Source organism: Lonchura striata, chromosome 1A, assembly GCF_050655825.1.
Source record: "Lonchura striata isolate lonStrDom1 chromosome 1A, ASM5065582v1, whole genome shotgun sequence".
NCBI classification, from domain to species: Eukaryota; Metazoa; Chordata; class Aves; order Passeriformes; family Estrildidae; genus Lonchura; species Lonchura striata.
The window spans coordinates 59,661,495-59,682,906 of record NC_140741.1 but is presented as its reverse complement, the minus strand read 5'-3'; the positions used below and the strand labels follow the sequence as shown (position 1 = coordinate 59,682,906).

Here is a 21,412-nt window from a genome sequence, read left to right as displayed (position 1 = left end):
CGCTGCGACGGTGCGCTGGGAAGAGCAGTTTGTGCTATGGCGGGGCGGAGCGCAGCCCACCGCACAGCATTGACGGCTTGTCCCGAAACGGCCGGTGCCCAGCTCCCCGATCGTAGTAGTGATTTTTGTCAGGACCTCAGCAATTTAAACAAAAATGCCCATCGCAGACAAAGTACATGGAAACCAAGCCCTCGCACCAGAGGAAATGGTTACGGACTGGTCATTCCTTGCAGCACCACGGCTTGTGGGAGCCTCTGCCTGCGGCTGCAGTTGCAGGAGGGGAGGGACGCGTGAGCGCGGTGGGAGATGGGCCTGAGGCTGGCAGGAGCTCTGGTGCGGGCAGGTGTAGCACGGACAGCTCGGAACCGTGCGGCCCTCCGAGGCTGCGGCTTGCCCAGCGTGAGAATTCGGCCCTGCCGAGCCCGCCCGTCCTGCCTGCTGCAGGCGGCTCACGGCCATTCCAGAGACCAGGCTTGCAGGCTGCTCAGACGGGAAGACGTACAGGCGGATGGGAGCGCGGCTGAAGTTCACGAGCACGTAGAGACCCACAGCTTCGAACACCCAACAGGTTAAACACTGCCAGGTGCAGCTAGAAAAGTTGCCTACGGGCAGGCAGTAAGCCATTAACTTGATAGTCATCTGGACAGCTAGGGAAACGTGCTTGCTTCAGCACCTGTGGAGTTAGAGCTACTGAGACAACTTTAAACCTCGTTCTTCTGTTGTAGAAATAGAAAAGACTTATGGTGTTTACATTAGATGGGAAGAGAATAACTAATTAGGCATTTAAGTTTGAAAAGGTTGGCTTAAGTGATTTCAAGGCCGTATATCTCCATAGAAAGTGAAGACAAAAGCATGTTGCGAGGTCTAGATCCATAAGCACTTAAGCACCAATATGGATCTGTTTAAAAGCACAAATAACTCCAGAAGTGGTTAGTAAATTCACTTACGATGTCTCCTACCTATCATATACTTGTGGAAAACAGTCTACAAGATCCTTTTTTCCATTATGAATAGCATCTATAGCAGAGCTGTAGAACTTCATGGGATGCATGCACTACAAAATCACCCAAGGACATGAGCAAAATCTAACATTCATGTGCAGTAACAGGGAGAAGAGCTCAGGTGTGCTCTGACTGTGGCAGAAGTCATCATCAGCAAAAATAAAATACTTCAGAGGAAGTTTTTAAAAGGCTAAAAATGCTTGTTTTGTGTCTGCAAATTGGCAGTTTCTCAGAAGATTGAGATAGGGTAGACCTGCAGCTGCTGATTTGCCTGAGAGTTTCTGGTTGCAAGAGCTACTCATGGATTGCGTGTCAGCCAGCACTGAATACTGCATTTAGAGTTACATCTGAGTGAGCCTCAGGCTAATAGCCCAGGTATCAATACCACTATGGCCAGGGCAGTAGGTCTGGTGCCCCAGCTGGCAAGGTTCAGTGACCCAGAAGGGCCCTTCCCCACTTTTATATGAGCTGCAGCTATGTTAACAATATCTTTACTACATACGCTCCCCTCTGACTGCAATGCCTTAAGCCTCAGGACTTATTCTTTTTCTTTTCCAGTAAGAGATGAGGTTTTCCCAGCTCTGGGCAGGCCCCAGCTCCAGAACCATGTAATTATCTGATGGTCCCTGCCAGCAGTTCTCCTTCAGAAATTTATGCTACCGGCATTAAACATTACAAGCAGATGGCCTTCTGAAGAGTAATTGCCTATTGGTAGTAATACCTGAAGAGGTAAGTAGAGGAAACCTTTGTGAAATAGTATATGCATGTCTACCAAAGTAGTCACCAATTGAGATCTAACTTCTTCAAACACACATTGTGGGCTACAGCTACCAGTTCCTGACTCTAATCCATCAGCACTCCTGAAACAGGTCTGAGATTCTTATGTCTACTCCATTATATAACAAGATCATAGATGAGCAGAAACAACTGTGAATTAGACCTACCAACTTCCAATCTTGGATGCCCAAAGCTAGGTTGCTCAATCAATATTAAATACACTAAACAGTTATTTGAGCTGGTTGTGAGCCCAGAAGCCACACAGGTGGCATGCAGTGGCTGAGGTGGATGTGGCTGTAAACTACTGCATCACAGGAGCTTTTCAAAATCATCCTGTAGGGAGAAGCTGGCATGAGTTGAAGGCAGGTTATATAAGTGTATCATGTAGTTTGGTGTTTCTTTCAACTGAAGCAAATAGATTTATCATTTTTAAATTTGTCTGCAAAGTAAGATGAGTCCTTTGTAACACAACAATATATTTTCACTGCCAGTTTCCTCCTCAGCTTCTAGCTGGCATTTTGCCTTGCCTTGCAGCAGAAAACCCCACAAGATTATGTAGGATGTTGTTGAGAGCACTTCAAAATCAAAGCAGACAAGATACTGGAATCCTGTTCTGCAATGTGGTGGAACTGTCTGGCCACATTTTTTCTAATATGCCTGAAGCATAGAGATTCTGCAAATAATGCAACTCCAGGTCAATGCTAGCTGAGTCGTAGAGAGAATTTCATTGGGAGAAGGTGAAACCCTTAGGTTTGCTGATCAGACAGGGTTGGAACAAGGGGCTGGAATTTAGATCCCAGATTTTCTCTCTGCAATATCATAAATTTAGGGACTTTCCTCACAGAAAGGGGCCCTGACAACCTGTTTCAACCCTTGACACAGCTAGGCCAGTGACTCATCTATTTCAAGGCAGGATCCTGCTGCAGAGCTGAAATCGGGAGCTAGTACAGCTCCATCTCTTGAAGTAAACTGAACAGCACCAGAGCACAGGGACTGTCCATACCAATAGATCATTAATACAATCCCTGGCACAATTTTGCCACAATTCATGCCAGTTTTCTGCCCAGTGGGAACCCACACCTGGAATTTTTTTGGGCTTTGGCTTTCTGGTTTTTGTTTGGTTTTTTTTTGGTTGTTTTTTTTTTTTTTTTTGTGTTTTTATTGTTGCTGTTGGTTTGGTTTGCTTTTGGGGTTTTGTTTGTTTTGTTTTTGTTGAGGTTTTTTTTTTTTTTGGTGGAGAAGAAAGTCTTAGAAATGATTTGTGTTAAAAAGATAAAGAGATAAAGGGTCTGATTTCCCCACAGACCACTTGTGTACAGACAGCCCCTGGAGAGGAAGGGTTTGCTGTGGTGGCTACTGCTGTTGTTCCACATCTACTGCTCTGCCACAGCAGCAGAAGCAGAACTGGCTACAACCTTGTTGAAAGCAGCAGCAATTGAAGCAGCAGAAGGAGGATTCACAGGGGAATCATGGACCATGGAAAGAAAAATCAAAAGGCGGGATGAAGTCTTGTTCCCCGAAAGAGATATGAATGCTCTCCTGCATTTCAGGCTCACCATTTAAATGAGGGGCATTTGGATTTGACAGAAGCCATTTGGATTTCATGGCTGTCTGTCATGTGTCTGGGACTACTAACAGTCTGTTTACAGCATGCCATTCAGGGCAAAATAAGGCTAGGCTCACTGAAAGGAATGGTATGTTCCTGGCATTGAATAGAAGGTAATGTACAAAGCAATTGGTACTGTTCTTCATATCTCTGCATCCATCTCATTCATGCATTGAAAGTTAGGTATGTAGGTTTGATGTTTTGGCTAATTAATTTGCTGCTTTTTGTTTTCTTAATTGAAGCTTCAACTGTCGTAGTATTCATGCAGCTGTAACTTTGCTTTCAGGTTCCAATAGAGTCAGTACTGCCTTATCCGTTCCTGATCTCATAGATCCAGGAGACGTAGTGTACAAAAGCTGAAACACCAAAGAAAAGGCCTATAATCTCAGCTCTGCAATGTACTGTAAGAAAAAACATTTAAACATACATACCCTTAAGTTGAGACTTCTAGGAAGCAGTCTAATTTTGATGTGTACTGTTGAGTGAAATATTTGTGGGTACCTTAGAAAAGTGGAAGAACTTACACAACATCAAGAGACAAAACAGCCCTTCTTGGCACTTCCACTGTGTCATAAGCTGCTGGTATCAGCTGCTAGATTACAGGTTTATGAGAAATTTCCAATATTGGTCTATATAAAACAGAAAAAAAAAAAACAACAAAGCACCAAAAAATCAAACCATACCAACCTACCAACTAGCCAACCAACCAATGAACAAATCAACCAACCAAAAAAACACAAAAAAATTATTTTATTTTATTTTATTTTATTTTATTTTATTTTATTTTATTTCATTTCATTTCATTTTATTTTATTTCATTCCATTTCATTTCATTTTTTGATGCTTTAGAGATGTTGCTAACACTAAGAAAAAAAATAGGGCTGTCCCTTCTTATCATAAATTTAAGTAAGTTTTTGGACGCTCCTGCTGCTTTAAAACCAATTTCTGTATCTAGTTTATGATCAAATCAAATAGGAACCATTGAAAGAACTGATAAAACAAACATACTGAAATAGATCCCTGTATAAAAAGTGTGTAGGTGGAGACTGACACTTGACTAATAAAGGAAAAGGAAATGAGCCTCAACCTCCACATAAGAGAGAAAACCCGAAAGACTCTGAAGCAGATGAAGTCCTGGTAGCTTGAACTGGGCAAGCAGTTACCACAGGGGTGCAGTTCACCTCTCTGGCTATAGCTACTGGCTGCACAGAGAGCTATACTTCACCTGGTGTTCATAGCCAGTACAAGATCACTTGCAGGGTGCCCACCAGCATCTCTTTTGATGTGAGATGAAATGAGCCCCTTTCAAATGATGATCAGCTAATGGTACTGTACAGATACAGAGCATCTTCTCTACCAAGAGATGGAGTCCCTTAAATCCAGCTGCAGCCAAAATGCTTCTCCTCAACTGCCATTTACTGCTGCACCTCCTTGTGCATCACATCATTAACCAAGTTTGCAAACTGCTAACACTATCAAATGGTATTAACCTGACTGTGCAGAAGCTGTGGAGGCTTTATGATGCTAGATCAATACAATTTTTTTGCCTATTTAAAAAAGCATGTTAAAGTTATTGTTCCCCATTGCCTTAGCCCCAGATCCACATTTTCATCAAAGCCCACTCACTAGTCTATTTGAACACGTGCTAACACTGGATAACAATACACTAAAGCAACAGACATTAATTTTAAGAGTCTTAGTGTGCCTGGATTAATGAAATCCTCCTGCCATGGAGTTTGGTCTGCCATGCAAGAGGCCAAAAATCCTACAGTGTATCCCAGCAGCATCTTGGGAGAGGCCAAGGATACTGGCAGTGTTTCCGCTCTCCAGAAAGAAACAGGGATTTGCTATTTGAAATGTCCAGATAGCATCAGAAATAGGTGTAACAAATCTCACATTATAGAGGAAAACAGAAGAAATAAACCAAGCCAAAGTCAACAGATGCAGATGGTTGGACCTGAGGGAAAAACCTCCTTCCTTATCTACTTTTGGTGATGGATGTTGCTTTGAGGATGTCTGACAAGCAAAGAAATTAAACACATAGAGCTGGTGTAAATATGCATAACTGCTTTCAAACATTTCCAAGCAATGTATGCATCTGTGTGATCTCAGCATGGGCAGCCTTGCCAGAGTGTAAAGTAGAACTGAAGACGATCAAAAAGGGGTTTAAAAGAGAGGCAAAGCAGTCAGTTCCTATAGACATTAAAAAATTGGAAGAACAAAGTGGATAGGAAACAGCAATTTTGGGGGAAATGTCTCATGAGACTGTGGGTCCAAAAAGAAGGGCATTCTTGCAGAAGTGTGAGAGCAAGGAGGAAGAGAAAGTTTCTTAATATGAAGAGATGGGGGTGGAGATGAAAGGATTGAGGGAGCACAGGGTTAGCAGTAGCAATTACAAAGAAGGATGGGAGGCAGATAATAAGGGAGATGTCAGAACTGGTGATAGACACTCTGGATTATGAATGGAAAAATAAATCAAAATAATCAAAAAGCTAGTTAGGTCACTGGGGCAGTGGCAGGCAACATTTTTCAGAGTATTTTGAAGTGGCAGAGTTAGGCTCATTTCCAGAGGCTCACTCTGTAGAAAATGCAAAGAGACGGGCTCCTCCAGGGAGCATATCAAAGCAACAGTTTCTTTCTGCAGAGCCCATCCCTCTCCTTCAGTAGGGAGCCAAACTGCATAACCAAAGTACCTACATGGTACCCCTAAACAAACATGTATCAAAATAGCATCAACTAGAACATGTGATCTGAGGTAGTTTGAATAGATGGTAGTGAAAAAAAAAAAAAAAAGAGGGAAACAACAGAAACAAAATACAGAAGTTCAAAAAAATTTACTCAGAAAAAAAATCAATTTTTTGTTCATCATTCTGGTGAACATTTGACAGCCCTTTCTCATACATTAACTGCAAGTAAGCAAACTAGTTGAATTGTAATTCTGTTGATGCAGAATTGAACACCTTAAATAAACAAAAGATCCCAAAGCCATGGGAATAAAGTTCAAACATGTAACTTATTTATCCATTTGAGTTAAAGAAGTAAAATCTGTACCACAATTTTATTCCCATACTAATTGTTCTCATGAGCAAGTATTTATGTATGCTACATCTCACTGCATGGACAGTCCATAAATAAATTTTGAAATTTGTTCCTTTAGATGAAAGAGGAGAATTCTCCAGCAAATCCATTATGGACTCCTAATCATTCAGATTTAAATGTTCGGTAGTCAAGGTTAACTTAAGTACTTCCTTCAATCCTGGAGCACTCACTATTGATTTTAAAAGGTGTGTTGGTGTTAGTGAGTTACACAATATAAAGTTCCCTTCTCAAGACCATTAATTACATTTAAATTATTTTTCTTGCAAACTACATTCATTTGAATTTCAGTGGAATGTGAACATAGAAAAAACAAACAACTAAGAAGGTGTCATTCAAAATGTCGACACAAACCATGACTTTTATGACTCTTTGGCTCTTTTCTCCTTGATCTCTTTCTTTGCAAGTCACTTTCTGTCCTTGTGTCCCAGACATGCTAAGCATGAGAGGACAAACACTTCAAGCAAAAGTTGTTACACTGAAAGACTTCCTAATGATTAGGGTCTGAAGCAAAGACCTTTCCCAATTCTACACCTCTTCAAATATAGGATTTGGATAGGATAAGAATTGGAAATACTACAGACATTGAATTAGGGAACCAGGATTCTTGAAATATTTAATTTTTTATGTTTATGGTGGTTTTTTAAGACCTAAGACACTTTGCAAGTATCATTGCATCCTTGTTATTGCCCTCAAACAGAACACAGTCTGTGCAAGAGGCACTTCTATAAAATAACTACTGGAAAAAAGTTACACAAGGATGCTTGGAAATGTACCCTAGTGATATTATTTGAAATAAAGAGGTAACAATTATGGGACATCTCTGTAAAAGAAAATTCCTATGCTTAAAATACATGTGCCAGGTGACTATTTCTAAGAAACTCATCCAAATTTCACAAGGAATATTGATGATGATGCTGTTCCTCTGAATATCTTTTCAGGGTAATTATGTCATGTCCAAACACTATTAAAAGAAAAAGGGCTGACAGAAAAAGTAACTAAAAAGAAAGCTAAGAAAACCACTAAACAGGATTGTGAGAGATTGAGACATCTGGCCTGGTTTTGTCTGGGATAGTTAATTTTATTTTAGTATCTGGTACAGTACTGCATTTTGAATGTAGTATAAAATGAGTGTTGATAACACACTGATATTTTTATTGTTGCTAAGTTGTGCTTACCCTAAGCCAAGACAGTTTCCCATGCCAGTGAACAGGTGCACAAGAAACTGGGAGGGAGCATGGTCAGGACAGCTGATCTGAACTAGCCAAAGGTATATTCCATACCACAGAGCATCATTCCCAGTATATAAATTGAGAGGAGTTGGCCAGGAGATGCTAATTGCTGCTCTGATGTGGGCTGGGTATCAGTCAATAGGTGGTGAGAAATTGTATTGTGCATTGCTTGTTTCTTTTGGGTTCCTGCCACTCCCTTTAATTAAAATTATTAGTATTGTCATTATTATAAATATTATGACTATAATTTATTTTTTTAAACTTATTAAACTGCTCTTATCTCAACCTACGAGTTTTACTTTTTTTTTTCCCATTTCCCTTCTTCACTGCAAGGTGGGGGACAGGCAGTGTTTGAGTGGCTGCGTGGTGCTCAGCTGCTGGCTGGGATTAAACCACAACAGGAGCATTAAACCAGGAGAAGCAAATCCAGTGATGGTGGTAGTAAGGCAACTAGCTATACTATGCCCAGCAATTCAAAACAGCAGTGTTTGGAAAAGCACAGCAAGTAGAGGAGATTAGGGTGTATTCAAATGCCCTAACTGATGTTCAGAAATATGAAACACCATCAGCGGTGAGCTTCCTTTATACCACAATGCAACAGGCTTCTCAAAGTGACAAGTGATGCTGTATAGAAAGCAGTTGCTGCAATTAAAATCTTCCAAAAGTAAAAGAAGTGCATTTTTACTTGAAGTACTGCATTGTGAGAACAATCATACAGTCTAATTAGGAGTAAATGATTAATTTTGAGATGTTATTCCTAAAAATAAATGTGACATCAAGGATATTTAAGTGGTAGCTCCATGAACAGAGGAGTAAATGGAATCTAGGTCCTCATATCATTGTGTCTTAGTGTTGGTTGGCTTGTGAATTTAAGAAGATGGGAAGCTTTGCCTGCAGTTTTGTGTTTTTAAGGTCTTTCTCTCAAATGGTTTCACCATTCCCCTAACAGAGGTTCAGCTCCTGCAGCAGTGTTTCTTTCAATGGGAACATTTACGGGATCCTGCATTTTTTCCCGTCTATTTCAATGCAACTGGTAGCTCCTTAATCTTTCTGAGTCCCCAGTCTCTCTAGATTTGGTGATGGTGCACTGTGGTCATTGCATGAAATGCAAACACCTTCCACATGCATACCTGTATATATATATATATATATGCACAGGGCTTGATCCCACATCCCTGATTTCCTAACAAATAATCCATTTTCACAGATTTTGTTTTGAAATGATTTTGTTTGTTTTCACCAACAGCCAGCTATTTTCTGTCAAGGTTTCCGAACTGATCCCTGTGTAAGCAGCAGAGAACAATGGTCAGTCCTGGCATACACAGGAATAAAATTGACCATGAACTGTTCTTGAGCTGCAAACTCAGCTCAGATGGTGTAGGTACAGCTGAACCCCACACAGTATGAAATGAAGCAAAGAATTACTGGAATTTGGAGAGCTCCCAGGCTGCCCAAGCAAAATGTAAAGGGTCTCGCATCACCACTGAACAGTGGTCACCAGGCCTCTAGTGCTCTCCTCCCTCACTTACAGTTGTTTTTTGCCCATGCCCACATTTGCCTACAAGCAGAATAATCCCTCAAAGTCTATTATCACAACGTAGTTCAGAGAGATGGGCAGTATCTCTCCAAGTTCAGGGCTCAATATATTTGTCTCTTCCACAGGAGAAAATACATCTGATTGATCGCCCAATGCAGTGGCTCATCCATGTGAAAAATAACAGGAAGGGAATGTCCTTCCCTACAGACTTCTAATAGTACCAGTAGAGCTGTGAGTGGAAAAGAGCCCAATACAATCACCGGAAGGAACCATTTGGAATCCATAGGCAGTCTGGGGTTTGTTAGGTCAGATCCATGGCCTTTTTAATTTGAGGGTGATGGAGAGATGTGAATCTTACCCCTCTTGCTATTAAACACTGAATCTCACTGATGTCTCAGTAGATCTTACAAAAACAGTCACAGCAGTGGTGAGATGAGATGCCACATAAGGCCCAGTGGAGATGGGGCAAAAGTGTTACAAGAAGAAAGTGAAGGACACTCTGAGTTTGGAAGCCATTTACATATCTATTGTAGCAATGAGAAAAAGCAAATACTTGCAGTTCTGTCTCTGTTACACAGCACAAACCAATAGAGTTAATTTGGTTCCCTGTGTGAAAACATTTAGTCCTGTTCTCCAGGTTCACTTGCTGTGATTTAGAACCATACAGATTTGCTGCTTGTTCCAAAAACGGAAACATCCACATTGGAGGAGCCAGCCTTTCATGCCATATTGATCATGATGACATTTGAAAGACAATTTGCTTAACACTACTGGTAAAAGAAGCAAGGATGCCAAGTGAAACCAGAGTGATGTGCATTTCCTCATAGCTGCTTGTGTTTCACTTAAGAAACATGATTTGTTTTCCAGTACGTGTTATCACTTCCTGTGTTTACATTATGTCAAAAATTATAAAGAAGCCGAATCAAAATTGTATTAATACTGTGTAATTAATACTTTAAACGCATGTTATTGTTTGAATGGTTTGAGCAACATAATTCGTGAAGGAGTGCAAACAAAGGACACTGACCATGAAGCTCTGAGCAGCACAAGCTGTGGGTCTGGGCCAGAGCCTGTTTATATCCTTCCTGAAAAAAAAGGGATCATGTTTTTTGACAACAAATACTTTTTTTTTTTTTTTTTTGACAACACCAGCTCATTGCATTGAGTGGGGATGTGCTGGTTTTGATTGAAGCTTTGCTTGGAAGGTTTATCATCTTTCACTTTGTCAGAAGTTGATTTAGGGCAAAAAGTTTAGATGATCAATAAATCAGTAGCCTAACTGGTAGGTGTAGAGCATAAGTTTCTTTCTCAGTCTTCCTCAGCAGGATGTCTGGAAGCTCTTACTCATTGTATAAGTAATTAGAGAGTAATTGGGCTACGGAGACTGATGCCCTAAACTGCTGTGGTGAAATTAGGACATGCCACTTGCACACCATGGCCATCTTCTGTCTCTTCAAGGACATTTAGACTCCCAGATAGGCATCTAGACACCAGACAAAAACAGACATGATTTCACAGCTCAGCTTAATAATCCTGCCAGACCAGACTTCCACCTGCTCCCCCCTCTTCCAATATGCACTCAGAAATAACTCCAAAAGGCCTGCAATTCCAGACCTTCCAAGCAGAGAGAAGTGTTCCATCCTCTGTGCTTGGCTGTCAGTTATCTGGTCATTTTCATTTCTGTCTAGATACAGAAGGCTGCTGAAAACCATGTCTCAAAATGGTCAGATGCTGGCAGTTCAGAGCACCTTGAGCTGAACCCAGAGCACTTGCAGCAGACTACTTCCAGCTTATCCAGCTGTGGATAAGAGCCAGAAGAGGTTGGGCAGGAAGGAAAATTATTCTACCTTCCATGAAGGCAAACAGGATAATTTTTAATCCTCAAGGTGGTTCTGACTTTTACTAGTTAATTACCTCCAGCATAGCACTTTGCCAATGTACAGCTCAAGATGGAAAGCTACTGTGCAAAGCTTCTAAACTCTGCCACAACGTGTGCTGTGTGTGGCTGCACTGATGTCAAGCACATCTGAGTCAGCTTTGGCGTCCTTTCATCTTCATTCCCCGTCTAGGGCTGCTAATATATGGCAAATACGGTATTTGCTGTCAGTCCTGTGTGTACTGCTGGCTGTAGAAATAGGCACATCTCCACCACTTGACATGCATGACCTTAAAATCACACAGATGTTTTTTATGTATTCCCCTCTGGGTAAGGCGTGTGAAGCTCCATTTGTGATATTCCTGTGCACTTTGACTCCTGAACTTGAAGACAGTTAGCAAAACTTCTGTGAGCACAGTGCAGGTAACAGGGTTTCCCTGTTGCACAACTGCAGTGTTCAGCGACTCGTCTTGGTAAATCTGATTCAGTGAGTTTCCTTCCAGATTGCGCAACTCATGGAAATGTATATGTATTAAACGATATTTTCACCTCAGCCCTTTGGGGAGATGGTGGAATATGCTAATGAGCGAGGGTAGGTTGCCCATCCTGGGGCATGTCTTCCCTCCAGAAGCTCTGGACCGCGACCCAGGTTTGGGGTATACCAGCGTTCAGGCGTGGCTGTGCCGTGGCGCAGTCCCGCAGCCCGGAGGCGCGGGGCGGGCTGCCCCGGCTCGGGATCGCCGCCCCTTCTCGCTCCGCGGGGGCGCTCAGCGCCGCGGGGAGGAGCGGGCACCGGGGCCGTATAAGGCCCGCCCGCCGTCCCGGCTGCGGCACTCGCACTGCGGCTCCCGGCGCAGCCCGCTCCGCCCCGGGACCGCGGCGGGGACCTGCGCGGGCCGCTCCGCAGCGCACCTGTCCCGGCCGCGGACACCGCAGCGCACCTGTCCCGGCCGCGGACACCGCAGCGCACCTGTCCCGGCCGCGGACACCGCAGCGCACCTTTTTCCTTCTGTCCCGCTGCTGTTACCGCACCGCATCTGCCCCGGCTCCGGCGGAGGGCATATCCCCGGGGCCCGTTCCCATCTGCTTCCTCCTGCTTATGCCATTCCGTGACAGCGGAGGCATCAGTAGTCCCTCTGATTTTGGGGAAGATCCTTGGTTCCAAGAGTGAGTTCCTCGGGTAGAATGGGGCGCTTCACTGTGTGGGACTATGTGGTCTTTGCGGCTATGCTGCTCATCTCAGCCATCATTGGCATCTACTACGCCTTCGTGGGAGGTGGGCAGAAGACATCAAAGGACTTCCTCATGGCAGGCCGCAGCATGAATGCCCTCCCGGTTGCACTCTCCCTCACCGCCAGCTTCATGTCAGCTGTCACCGTGCTGGGCACCCCTGCTGAGATCTATCGCTATGGTGCCATCTTCTGCGTCTTTGCCATCACCTATGGCCTGGTGGTGCTGTGCAGTGCTGAGATCTTCCTGCCCGTCTTCTACAAGCTGGGCATTACCAGCACCTACGAGGTAAAGTAGAGTGGAAAGAATCCCTGTGCAGCTTTTAGGGAGCTGGGTGGGCTTCTCATGCATACCTTCTATGTGTCTGCCCTCCACCTTCTCTTCCCCCAAATTCCCTGCACTCTGGGCTGTTCTATGTCACCACACGCCTGAGAGCAGGCTGCAGCCCTGTCTGTCCCCAAGTCTGCCCACACTGTCTCTGCAGGCAGGTGATGCTCAACCCTGCTGCCTTAGCTCAGGATCTTTGTGTCATACCAGATTTATTTCCTCATGCCAGATACTCAGTTCAGTAGGTGGAATAATCCTAATGCACCTTGGGTGGTGACATGTCATTAATCATTTGTAATTAATCTAGCCAAATCAGAGCACAAAAGCATCTACTGTAGGAACCAGAGTTATCACATCACATCATGCTCCCTCCAAATTGGTTTCTAAGCTTAGGTGCAACCACAAAAGTCACTCTTTGGCAGAGGATGTATTTGTGCTGTTCCTAGAGATTTTGAAGAAACCCTTTGTCACCTGAGGCTGTTTACACTACTGAATGTCTTCTCCCTCATGATTATACAAGGAGGTCAGCAAATGCTCTGTGTCTGTGAAAGTTTTCATACTTCCACCAAAATAAGGCTGAGCTGGTTTTCAGCACAGCATGGAAGTTAAAGCTATAACCATCAGCACAGACACAGCTGGGGTAGTGGGATAATCACAGGTTGAGTCTGACAGTTTTGGGATGGGGAAGCATCTGGTCACCGCTTTCTTCTGATTCAAAATGTCCCCGCAGCCCATTTATCTTCCTGCATGGAGATAGTTCCTAGCTGCAGATTTGGAAGCAAACTGCTCATTTTGCAAAAGACTTCAGGAAAGGAGAATCAGTGCAGGTGAAAGTCCTTGACTGGCTAACTTTGGTCTTTAACATTTTATTACACAGTGCATTGCAGCACTGGAGGCTGAAAACAAGATTTCTGTTAGTGAATTTAGATAAGAATTCACCAACAGAAATCTCTGGTGTCTTCCAGTGTATTTTAATCTCCTAATCTTTGGACTATCATGATGATGTTTAAATAGGGTTCTTTTAAGTAGAGGCTTATGATCATAACTGGAAAGTCACTGATTATCTTGGTGTTGAATCAGTAATGCACCTATAAAAGATACATCTTCTGTTTCTGGGCAGAGTTCAGATCTTTAACAACCTTTTCTGTCTGTCCAGGGGTTCAAGACTGCTTCCTTGTATGGACATGCTCACAGATCACATTTTAAATGCTCGGTTTGTGAGTGAGCCCTTTGAGATGCTTCAGTGTTTATCTGTGTTGATTGAACAGATTCATCAGGCAAATGAGATTTCTTTTGTACAACCACACACCAAGAGGTTTTCTAGGACAGACAGTGGTAAGAAATCTGCTCTACAGCATGGCAGAATAATTTAGAGGTTGTGCTGTTCCAAGCTTGATAGAAAAGTGAGGGTTCCTGTTTCACAAAAGGCTAAATTTTGACATCTATAGAATATGGCAGTCTGCCTTGGGCAGTGCAGAAGATGAGCTTATCATGGGGAGAAGCTGCTGACCACTGAAAATCTTTTGCCTTCTCTTGCAGCAGTTCAGATGGACACACATAATGCTAGAGTTTCCACACTGACTAAGATGTAGGAATAGTCACAATATTTTCTTTTTCTCTCTGATTTCACAAAATTAGTGGGTTCTATTTTTTGGCTGCCATGTCATTGTCAACTCTTAGGTTTCCCTGTGCAGAGTCAAGAGTTGGACTTGATAATTCTTGTGTATCTTTATTCCTTTCAACTCAGCATATTTAGTGATTCTGTGATAATATTCTAGTCTTTTCTGTAGACACCATTGAATAGTGACTAGCTTATGTCTGCTTCCCTTGTTTGTGTGTTATTACCCACTGGTGAGGTCTGTAAAGAAAACCAAGTTGAAAATGATATCAAACAAGGGAACTCCAGGACTTTTGGCCATACACGAAAATGTAAAAACTATACTCTGCTCTTTCTATATTGCTTATCATTTCATTCTAGTCCCATCAATTTCAATATAAGCATTTGTTTTTTCTTCTTTTTTGCAGTATTTAGAACTCCGATTTAATAAATACCTACGCCTCTGTGGAACGGTTCTTTTCATAATACAAACGGCAAGTATACTTCAAAGCTGTTCTGTGGTCCTTGGGGCTGCCAGAATTATTTGGTTGGGTGTAACTGGCTGTTTTTTCTGAGCAGCTGATTAGGTTACACAGTGCCTGGGTGGCTGGGAGCAGGAGAAACACAGCTCTTTCTGCTGCACAGCAATGAGGTGGGGAGCAGGTGCTGGGCTACCTGCCTCCTGGGTCTCTGTGGGCACTGCTGAATATCCAGAGCAGTCACTTGACATCAGCACCGTGCCTTCACTACAGGATAGCAGTGTGAAAAGCAGGCAGCCATTCGCTTGCCTGCTGTAGAAACCCACAATGAGTTCAAAATGCAAACATGCACCAATTATCTCCAGCGGCAGTTTTCATCCTCTGCTCTGTGTATTCTTGGAGTCTAATTCTCAAGGGTCAATGAGAGGTGACAAAAAAGGCTGTCAGGAGCTGTCATTTACTTACTGCACAGGGGTTTGCACCACCACTGAAAAAACCCTAGGTGTCTGCAAAATGAGAATTAGAAGATTACTGCCCTGGGGAATGTTAAACTAAAGCAATCTCTTAAATTATTGTTGGTACAGTTTTCTGTATCTGGCCCTTTCAAAGAGTCAGGAGGTGACCACACCTTCTAAATGTCAGGGAGCATATGTCAAAAGCACCAGAACAAAAATGTGTGCTTTTCACAGTTTTGAAGTGTCCTTTTGGGTAATTCAAAGTAAGAATGACTATGCAATCAGAAAACTTTTTAAGGTACATGCTTGGTTTTTTCCATTTTTGTATTTTTTAAGGCACATCAGAAGTCACAGGGAAATCACACTTACACCAGTAAGATAGTTCCCAATGCACTGCTCATTACTGATTTGAGCAGTGCTACTTAGCTGGCTTTTACACAAGCTCATGGAAAAAGTAGAGTGCTGGCATGTGTGAAATATGACACTGTTTCACCAGCACTATGAAGACATCACAGTTGCGTAAGTTGGAAGAGCTAAGCATAATCTTTGCCTCAAAGATGAGAAAAATAGTTTTCTATGCAACTTAAATACATGCTCAAAAAAAATTAACCAAATATCTATATGTGGCTTTCTCTGCCAAGCATTTACAATTTAACCTGAATAAATTAAATACTAGTGAGGAAAGAAAACCTCCTAAGATTTTAATGGTGCAATTTTAACTGTTCTGTGAATATTAATACTTAAAATAAGGTAAAGAAAAGGATTTATAATAGTGCAACCAAAAAAACCCTACTGAAGAAGCAGAAAGATTGTATCAGTCCTATTTAAATTGACACAAAAATGTGATCATAGGTGTGACAAATTTTAATTTCTGATGATTCAAGGCTTCTGGCACTTATTCACTGTGAATGAGAAAGCCACAAGTTCTCATGCTAAATCCCTTGAATTAAAAGGCTCGAAGAAGTATGACTTTGACTGATGGACAATTAGAAGCAAAAAGAATTAACTTGATGATTGCATCCGAAACATTGCAGTCAACAGCTAAATATTCTGATGGAAACCAGTAATGAGTGCTGTATGTACTAGAACCAATACTATTTAATACCTTAATGAATGACATAGATAGTGAGAATGAGTTCACCCTCAGCAAGTTTGTGGATGACACCATCCTCAGTGGTGGAGCTGATTTGCTAAAGGGAAAGGACACCATCCAGAGGGACTTTGACAGACTTGAGGAGTGGCCCCATAAAATTCAACAAACCCGTGTGCAAGGTCCTGCACATGGATTGGGGCAATCACAAATATCAGTATAGACTGAAGGATGAACTGATTGGGAGCAGCCTTGCAGAGGAGATCTTCGAGATACTGGTGGATGAAAAGTTTGACCGAGTCAGAAAGTCTGGTCACAGCCCAGAAAGCCAATTCTGTCCTTCACCAAAAGAAGTGCAGCTAGTGGTTAAAGGAGGCAATTCTCCCTGTCTACTCCACTCTTGTGCAACCCCACCTGAAGTACTGCATCTGCCTGTAGGGTTCCCAGCACAAGAAAGGCATGAACCTCTTGGAGAGGGTCCAGAGGATGACCACAAAAATGGTCTTGGGGGTGGAACTCCTCTCCTGTGAAGAAAAGCTGAGAAAGATGGGATTAATTGTTAAACTTGAAGAGAAGGCTGTTGAGAGACCTTATTGCAGCCTTTCAAAGGGAGCTTATGATAGAGGTGGAGAGAGGCTTTTTACCAAGGCCTATAGTGGCAGGACAAAGGATAATAGTTTTAAACTGAAAGAAGGTAGATTTTGAGTGGAAAAAAAGAAGAATATGTTTGCAACAAGGATAGTGGGATACTGGACCAGGTAGTCTGGAGAAGAGGTGCAATGGCCCAGCCCTGGAAGTGTTCAAAGTCAGGCTGGATGGGGCTCTGAGCAATTTGATCTAGTGAAAGGTGTGCCTGTACATGGCAAGGGCATTGGACTAGATGTTCTTTAAAGGACCATTCCCTGATTCTATGATTCTGTTTCCGCAGCGCATGCTGACAGTCACTGTATGAACACCAAGTCAAACATTGACTGGGCCAGATAGGTGTCAGGAGCGGGCTGGGACATGGTATAGGTAGTTCTAGGAGATATTCACCAGGAACTAATCAGGATTGGCAGCTTTCTTGTAATGCAAGCCATATATGAAAATCTAGAGAGGACTTACGGCACTGAGAGAAACAAGCATGTACACACAGTGTCAGGCTGTAGCACAGAGGTAGGAATAACTATTTCCCCAGTTGCCCCCCTATCCTTTCTGGCATGTTCTCCTAGCAGGTGTGTTAGGTTAGGCTGGGTGAAGCAGCTTCTCCACACTAGTCTCATACAGCTAGAGAGCTGCTCACTCCCGTTACCACTTGGCCTTGTCCCAGCATAGCCACTGGCCATGTGCTAGAGCTCCACCTCAGGGACTGACTTTGATCTGCTCAAAAGCCATGGCAGGTAATTCAGTGGTTAGCAATCCTGCTCCGGTTTGCCATCTGTGCCTGGGGTGGGCACTTGCAGGAAGGAGAGAAGCTGGCTGAATCCTGGATGACATCTGATTCTGCTGTTTTTCCATGCCCAAATTTCATCCCTGTAAATCAGAAAGTCAGAAGAGTCCAGCCATGGAAAGCTGATGCACATCAGCTCACGACCTATTGGTGATCCAGATGCTTTGAATCAAGATCACTGATCTTCACAGAAGTTATCATCAAATTGGAAGCTGTATTCTCCTGACCCATGTCACAGCTGAACTTGTGGCAGTAATAGCAGTGATAAAGAAGCAAAGAGGATTTAAAACCATACACAAAGAAATTGAGGATATCAGTGTATGAATCCCATTGTGCCCACAAAGGTAGATGGAGTAGCTCCTTGATTTGTCTGTATCTTTACTGTGGTTGAAAGTGTAATAATGTATGGCTTTGTTTTACAGGCTGAAGGTTACAATCCTTGTAACTATCAATAACGACTAGCTAATGTCATATTTTGTGTTCTTACTGGTGTGAATTCTAGCTGTATACTGAAAGGCATATTGATCTTGAGACTGAGAAAATGATAATAGATTCCTTGACAAACCATGTGTAAACCTCATTAACTTCCTTTTGTTCTTGTTTCCCTTGCAGTTTTAAAGGAATAGAATAAGTTAATTATAAAAACCAGGAGAAGATAAAGATGGATCTTATGTTTAAGAGTCCCTGGTATTTGTTTTAAGAACATTCGGCTGTGAGACTGTAGAGTTTAATAGCCTCAGACATTTGTCTTCTAATTGGAATTATTTGTCAACAGTTATAAATTTAGGAAATACACACTACATAGATGCTTGAAAATAAATAATCTTAGAAAGTTATCACCTTTCCAAGAATTTATATTTATTTTGATCTTTCTTTTTTTTTCCCCCCTGCTTTAGACTTTATACACTGGTATTGTCATTTATGCTCCAGCTTTAGCACTAAATCAAGGTAAAATGAGTATACTATAACTGTTCCTCTACTGATATAATTTTTTCTGCATATAGTATTGGTATGGTGGGGTTTTTTTTGTAATGCAACAGCTAAAAATACAGCTCAGGGCTTGATTGTGAAGTCTTTTAGTGGGAACTCTGTAATCCTAGTCCCTTAATCCATGCCTGTAAGGAATTACAGAAGAGGTTTATGGGAACACTGGCTCTCATTTATTCTACCTCTGATGCAATACCTGTAGATAATGGCTTATTCAGAAAAGTTGAGAAGGCTTAAGTAAATTTTAAGGCAATGCAGGCACTAAAGACAAATTTAATTCCTCTGGTTAAGTGCTATTCTTCAAGACGAGAGCAAAGCAAAAGTTCTGTAAATATGATTTTGGGTTGCCTGGCACTTTTTCATAGGGTCTGTCCTTTTAGCAGGAAAACCAAATCAACAACAAAGAGATTGTTAACCTAAGATGTTTATTGTGATATTTACGAAGTTAAATATTTCCATTTTCTACTTCACAATGACTCTTTGATTTGCAAATGAGCCACATTCATTTCTAAAAGGGCAAAATCTTTTCTACGAAGCCAAATTAAACTTTTAATCTGACACCATTAATTTTGTTAATTTGGCAAGAAAAGGGAATAACAAAATGCAAATAAAAAATGAATCATTTTGGCTAGGATCAAGTCACAGTTGTTCTGCTCATTAAATGGTTTTTTTGCCCTGTTCATTGAAGAAAAAGGAGGAAAAATCCCAACAGTCTCTCTACTGGTTTCCTCCAGTGTAGAAGTCCCACAGGTTTTGTGTCTTTGATATTTATATTTGCATTGCAAATACATGCTAAATGAAGCTATGACTTAGCCAGCTCCTATTTAGAGTAGCTTATGTATTTCACTAGTTTTGTTTCCATGTTTCTCATTAGCCTGAGCTCTCTGTCAGGGAGCCCCCAATGCTCTGCCTGGCAGCAGGTGAGCATGCCAAGCTGGGGCAGTGACAGCCTGTATGTCAGCCACAGCACAGTGTTGTACAGCAGGAACATGTAATCCTTAAGAGAAGAATAGAATAAAGGCTTTTACTCTGACGCATTTCTTCCAGACAGTGCTTGAACAACTTTTCTCTGTGGAGAACCCCCATGCTGTTTACTTGCTTAAATCCCTGCCTAAGGGCTTGGTAGCAGCTACACAGGTGTTTCAAGGAAGGACACGTATTCTAAAACCTTCTTGAGTTGGGCCATATTGCATGTGTTGTTTAGAAGTGTTCACATTAAAGGCAATAGCTTCCTGGATTGTGAAATAAATCTCAACTTTTTAGCAGTTTCCAAATCTGTAACAACTGTTTCAGTTTTAGAACTAGTTAGGGTAAACCCCATGGTTTAGACACACTAATCTTTTCACTGCCATTTATACCTCCTATTTTTGCATTTAATTTATTTCTATCTTTTTCCAAAAATTGTCCCTAGTGTTTTGTGTTTTGTCCCCAGTGCCTCATTCATACTGGTGCTATTTCCCTCTCTTTCAGTCACTGGCTTCGACTTATGGGGTGCAGTGGTGGCAACTGGCGTGGTCTGCACATTCTACTGCACACTGGTATGTGGGCCCTTCAGTTAAGAAGGGTTCCTTTCACCGCTCACATCAAAAATGGAATTTATTAAAAGAAGAGTAATAATCAGGTTACTCTGTGGAATTACATTTTACAGGTGTAGCCACAAGACCATATTTATTCAGGGACCTCTCTGAATGCATAGGCAGCCTCTATGCAACTGAAATCTTTTTTTGTTATGATACATTCAAACTTCTGTTGTTTCTGAAAGAATAGCAAAAAAGGTAGATTTCCCTTTCTACAAATTCTCCTGTGAGTCTTCTTGTGATCTAGTTGGGTTTTGCTGTACAATTTGTCAAACACCGCAACTGTAACAGTCTTGTGTGTTATTGAATAGACTGAAAACAGCATGCCACATGAGGAGAATGGTCTTTAATTTAGTGTTAATTGACCAAGTGTCTAGATGAAATGTTGAAATGGAATGTCAGTGACAAATTTATTTACATATGGTGGATTAAATAATGTTTATTTTTATTCAGATGACTGGTATACCTTCTGGAGCTAGTGGTACTTACTTATATAAAATGAGCACTGTCTGAAAATCGATCTTTTGGTACAAACTTCTGAATCAGGCTATGTGGTGAAGGAAATACTGGATTAAACTATGTGCATGGCCAAATTTCCCTGCACTTCAAAAAAGGGCCAGGATGTCCTGAATAGCTTCCAGAACAGAATTCCTAAAGACATCACTCAGAATTAGTTCCATTAAAGATGAAGATGAAATTCATCTATTATGCATAATACAGATAGTAATGTTTCTGTTAGTTGAATGTGAGTGCAAAGTGGGAATGTTGCTGCCTTGTTGTATCTGATACATGCTCTTTGTCTTGCAGGGTGGTCTGAAGGCAGTGGTGTGGACAGATGTTTTCCAGGTTGGAATCATGGTTGCTGGATTTTCATCTGTGATTATACGAGCTGTGGTGGTTCAGGAGGGAATTGGACGCATTGTAAATGATTCCTACCATGGAGGAAGATTAAACTTCTGGGAGTGAGTTTGGACCTGCAGAGAATGTGCCCCTCTATTCCTACAAATAGAGCTCATGCGACTGTGATATTAAACTGCTACTGTAGGAGGAGGATGGCAGAAGTTGTGACCCCAGTTTCTGTATATTTTTAAACAAGCTTACCTAGTTTGAGGGATA

The 21,412-nt window shown here is 41.9% G+C and overlaps 1 protein-coding gene across 1 annotated transcript in view; it reads left to right on the top strand.

Annotated features, from left to right (window-relative positions):
* Nucleotides 1–11,957: 11,957 nt before the first annotated feature.
* SLC5A8 (solute carrier family 5 member 8) overlaps nt 11,958–21,412 on the top strand; it is a 29,079-nt gene continuing 19,624 nt past the window's right edge. Inside the window, exons 1-5 of the mRNA XM_077783128.2 lie at nt 11,958–12,643; nt 14,708–14,773; nt 18,629–18,680; nt 20,190–20,257; nt 21,104–21,258. Of these exons, the coding sequence (XP_077639254.2) occupies nt 12,311–12,643; nt 14,708–14,773; nt 18,629–18,680; nt 20,190–20,257; nt 21,104–21,258 (674 nt within the window). The 5' untranslated portion in view covers nt 11,958–12,310. The remainder of the gene's footprint in view (nt 12,644–14,707; nt 14,774–18,628; nt 18,681–20,189; nt 20,258–21,103; nt 21,259–21,412) is intronic.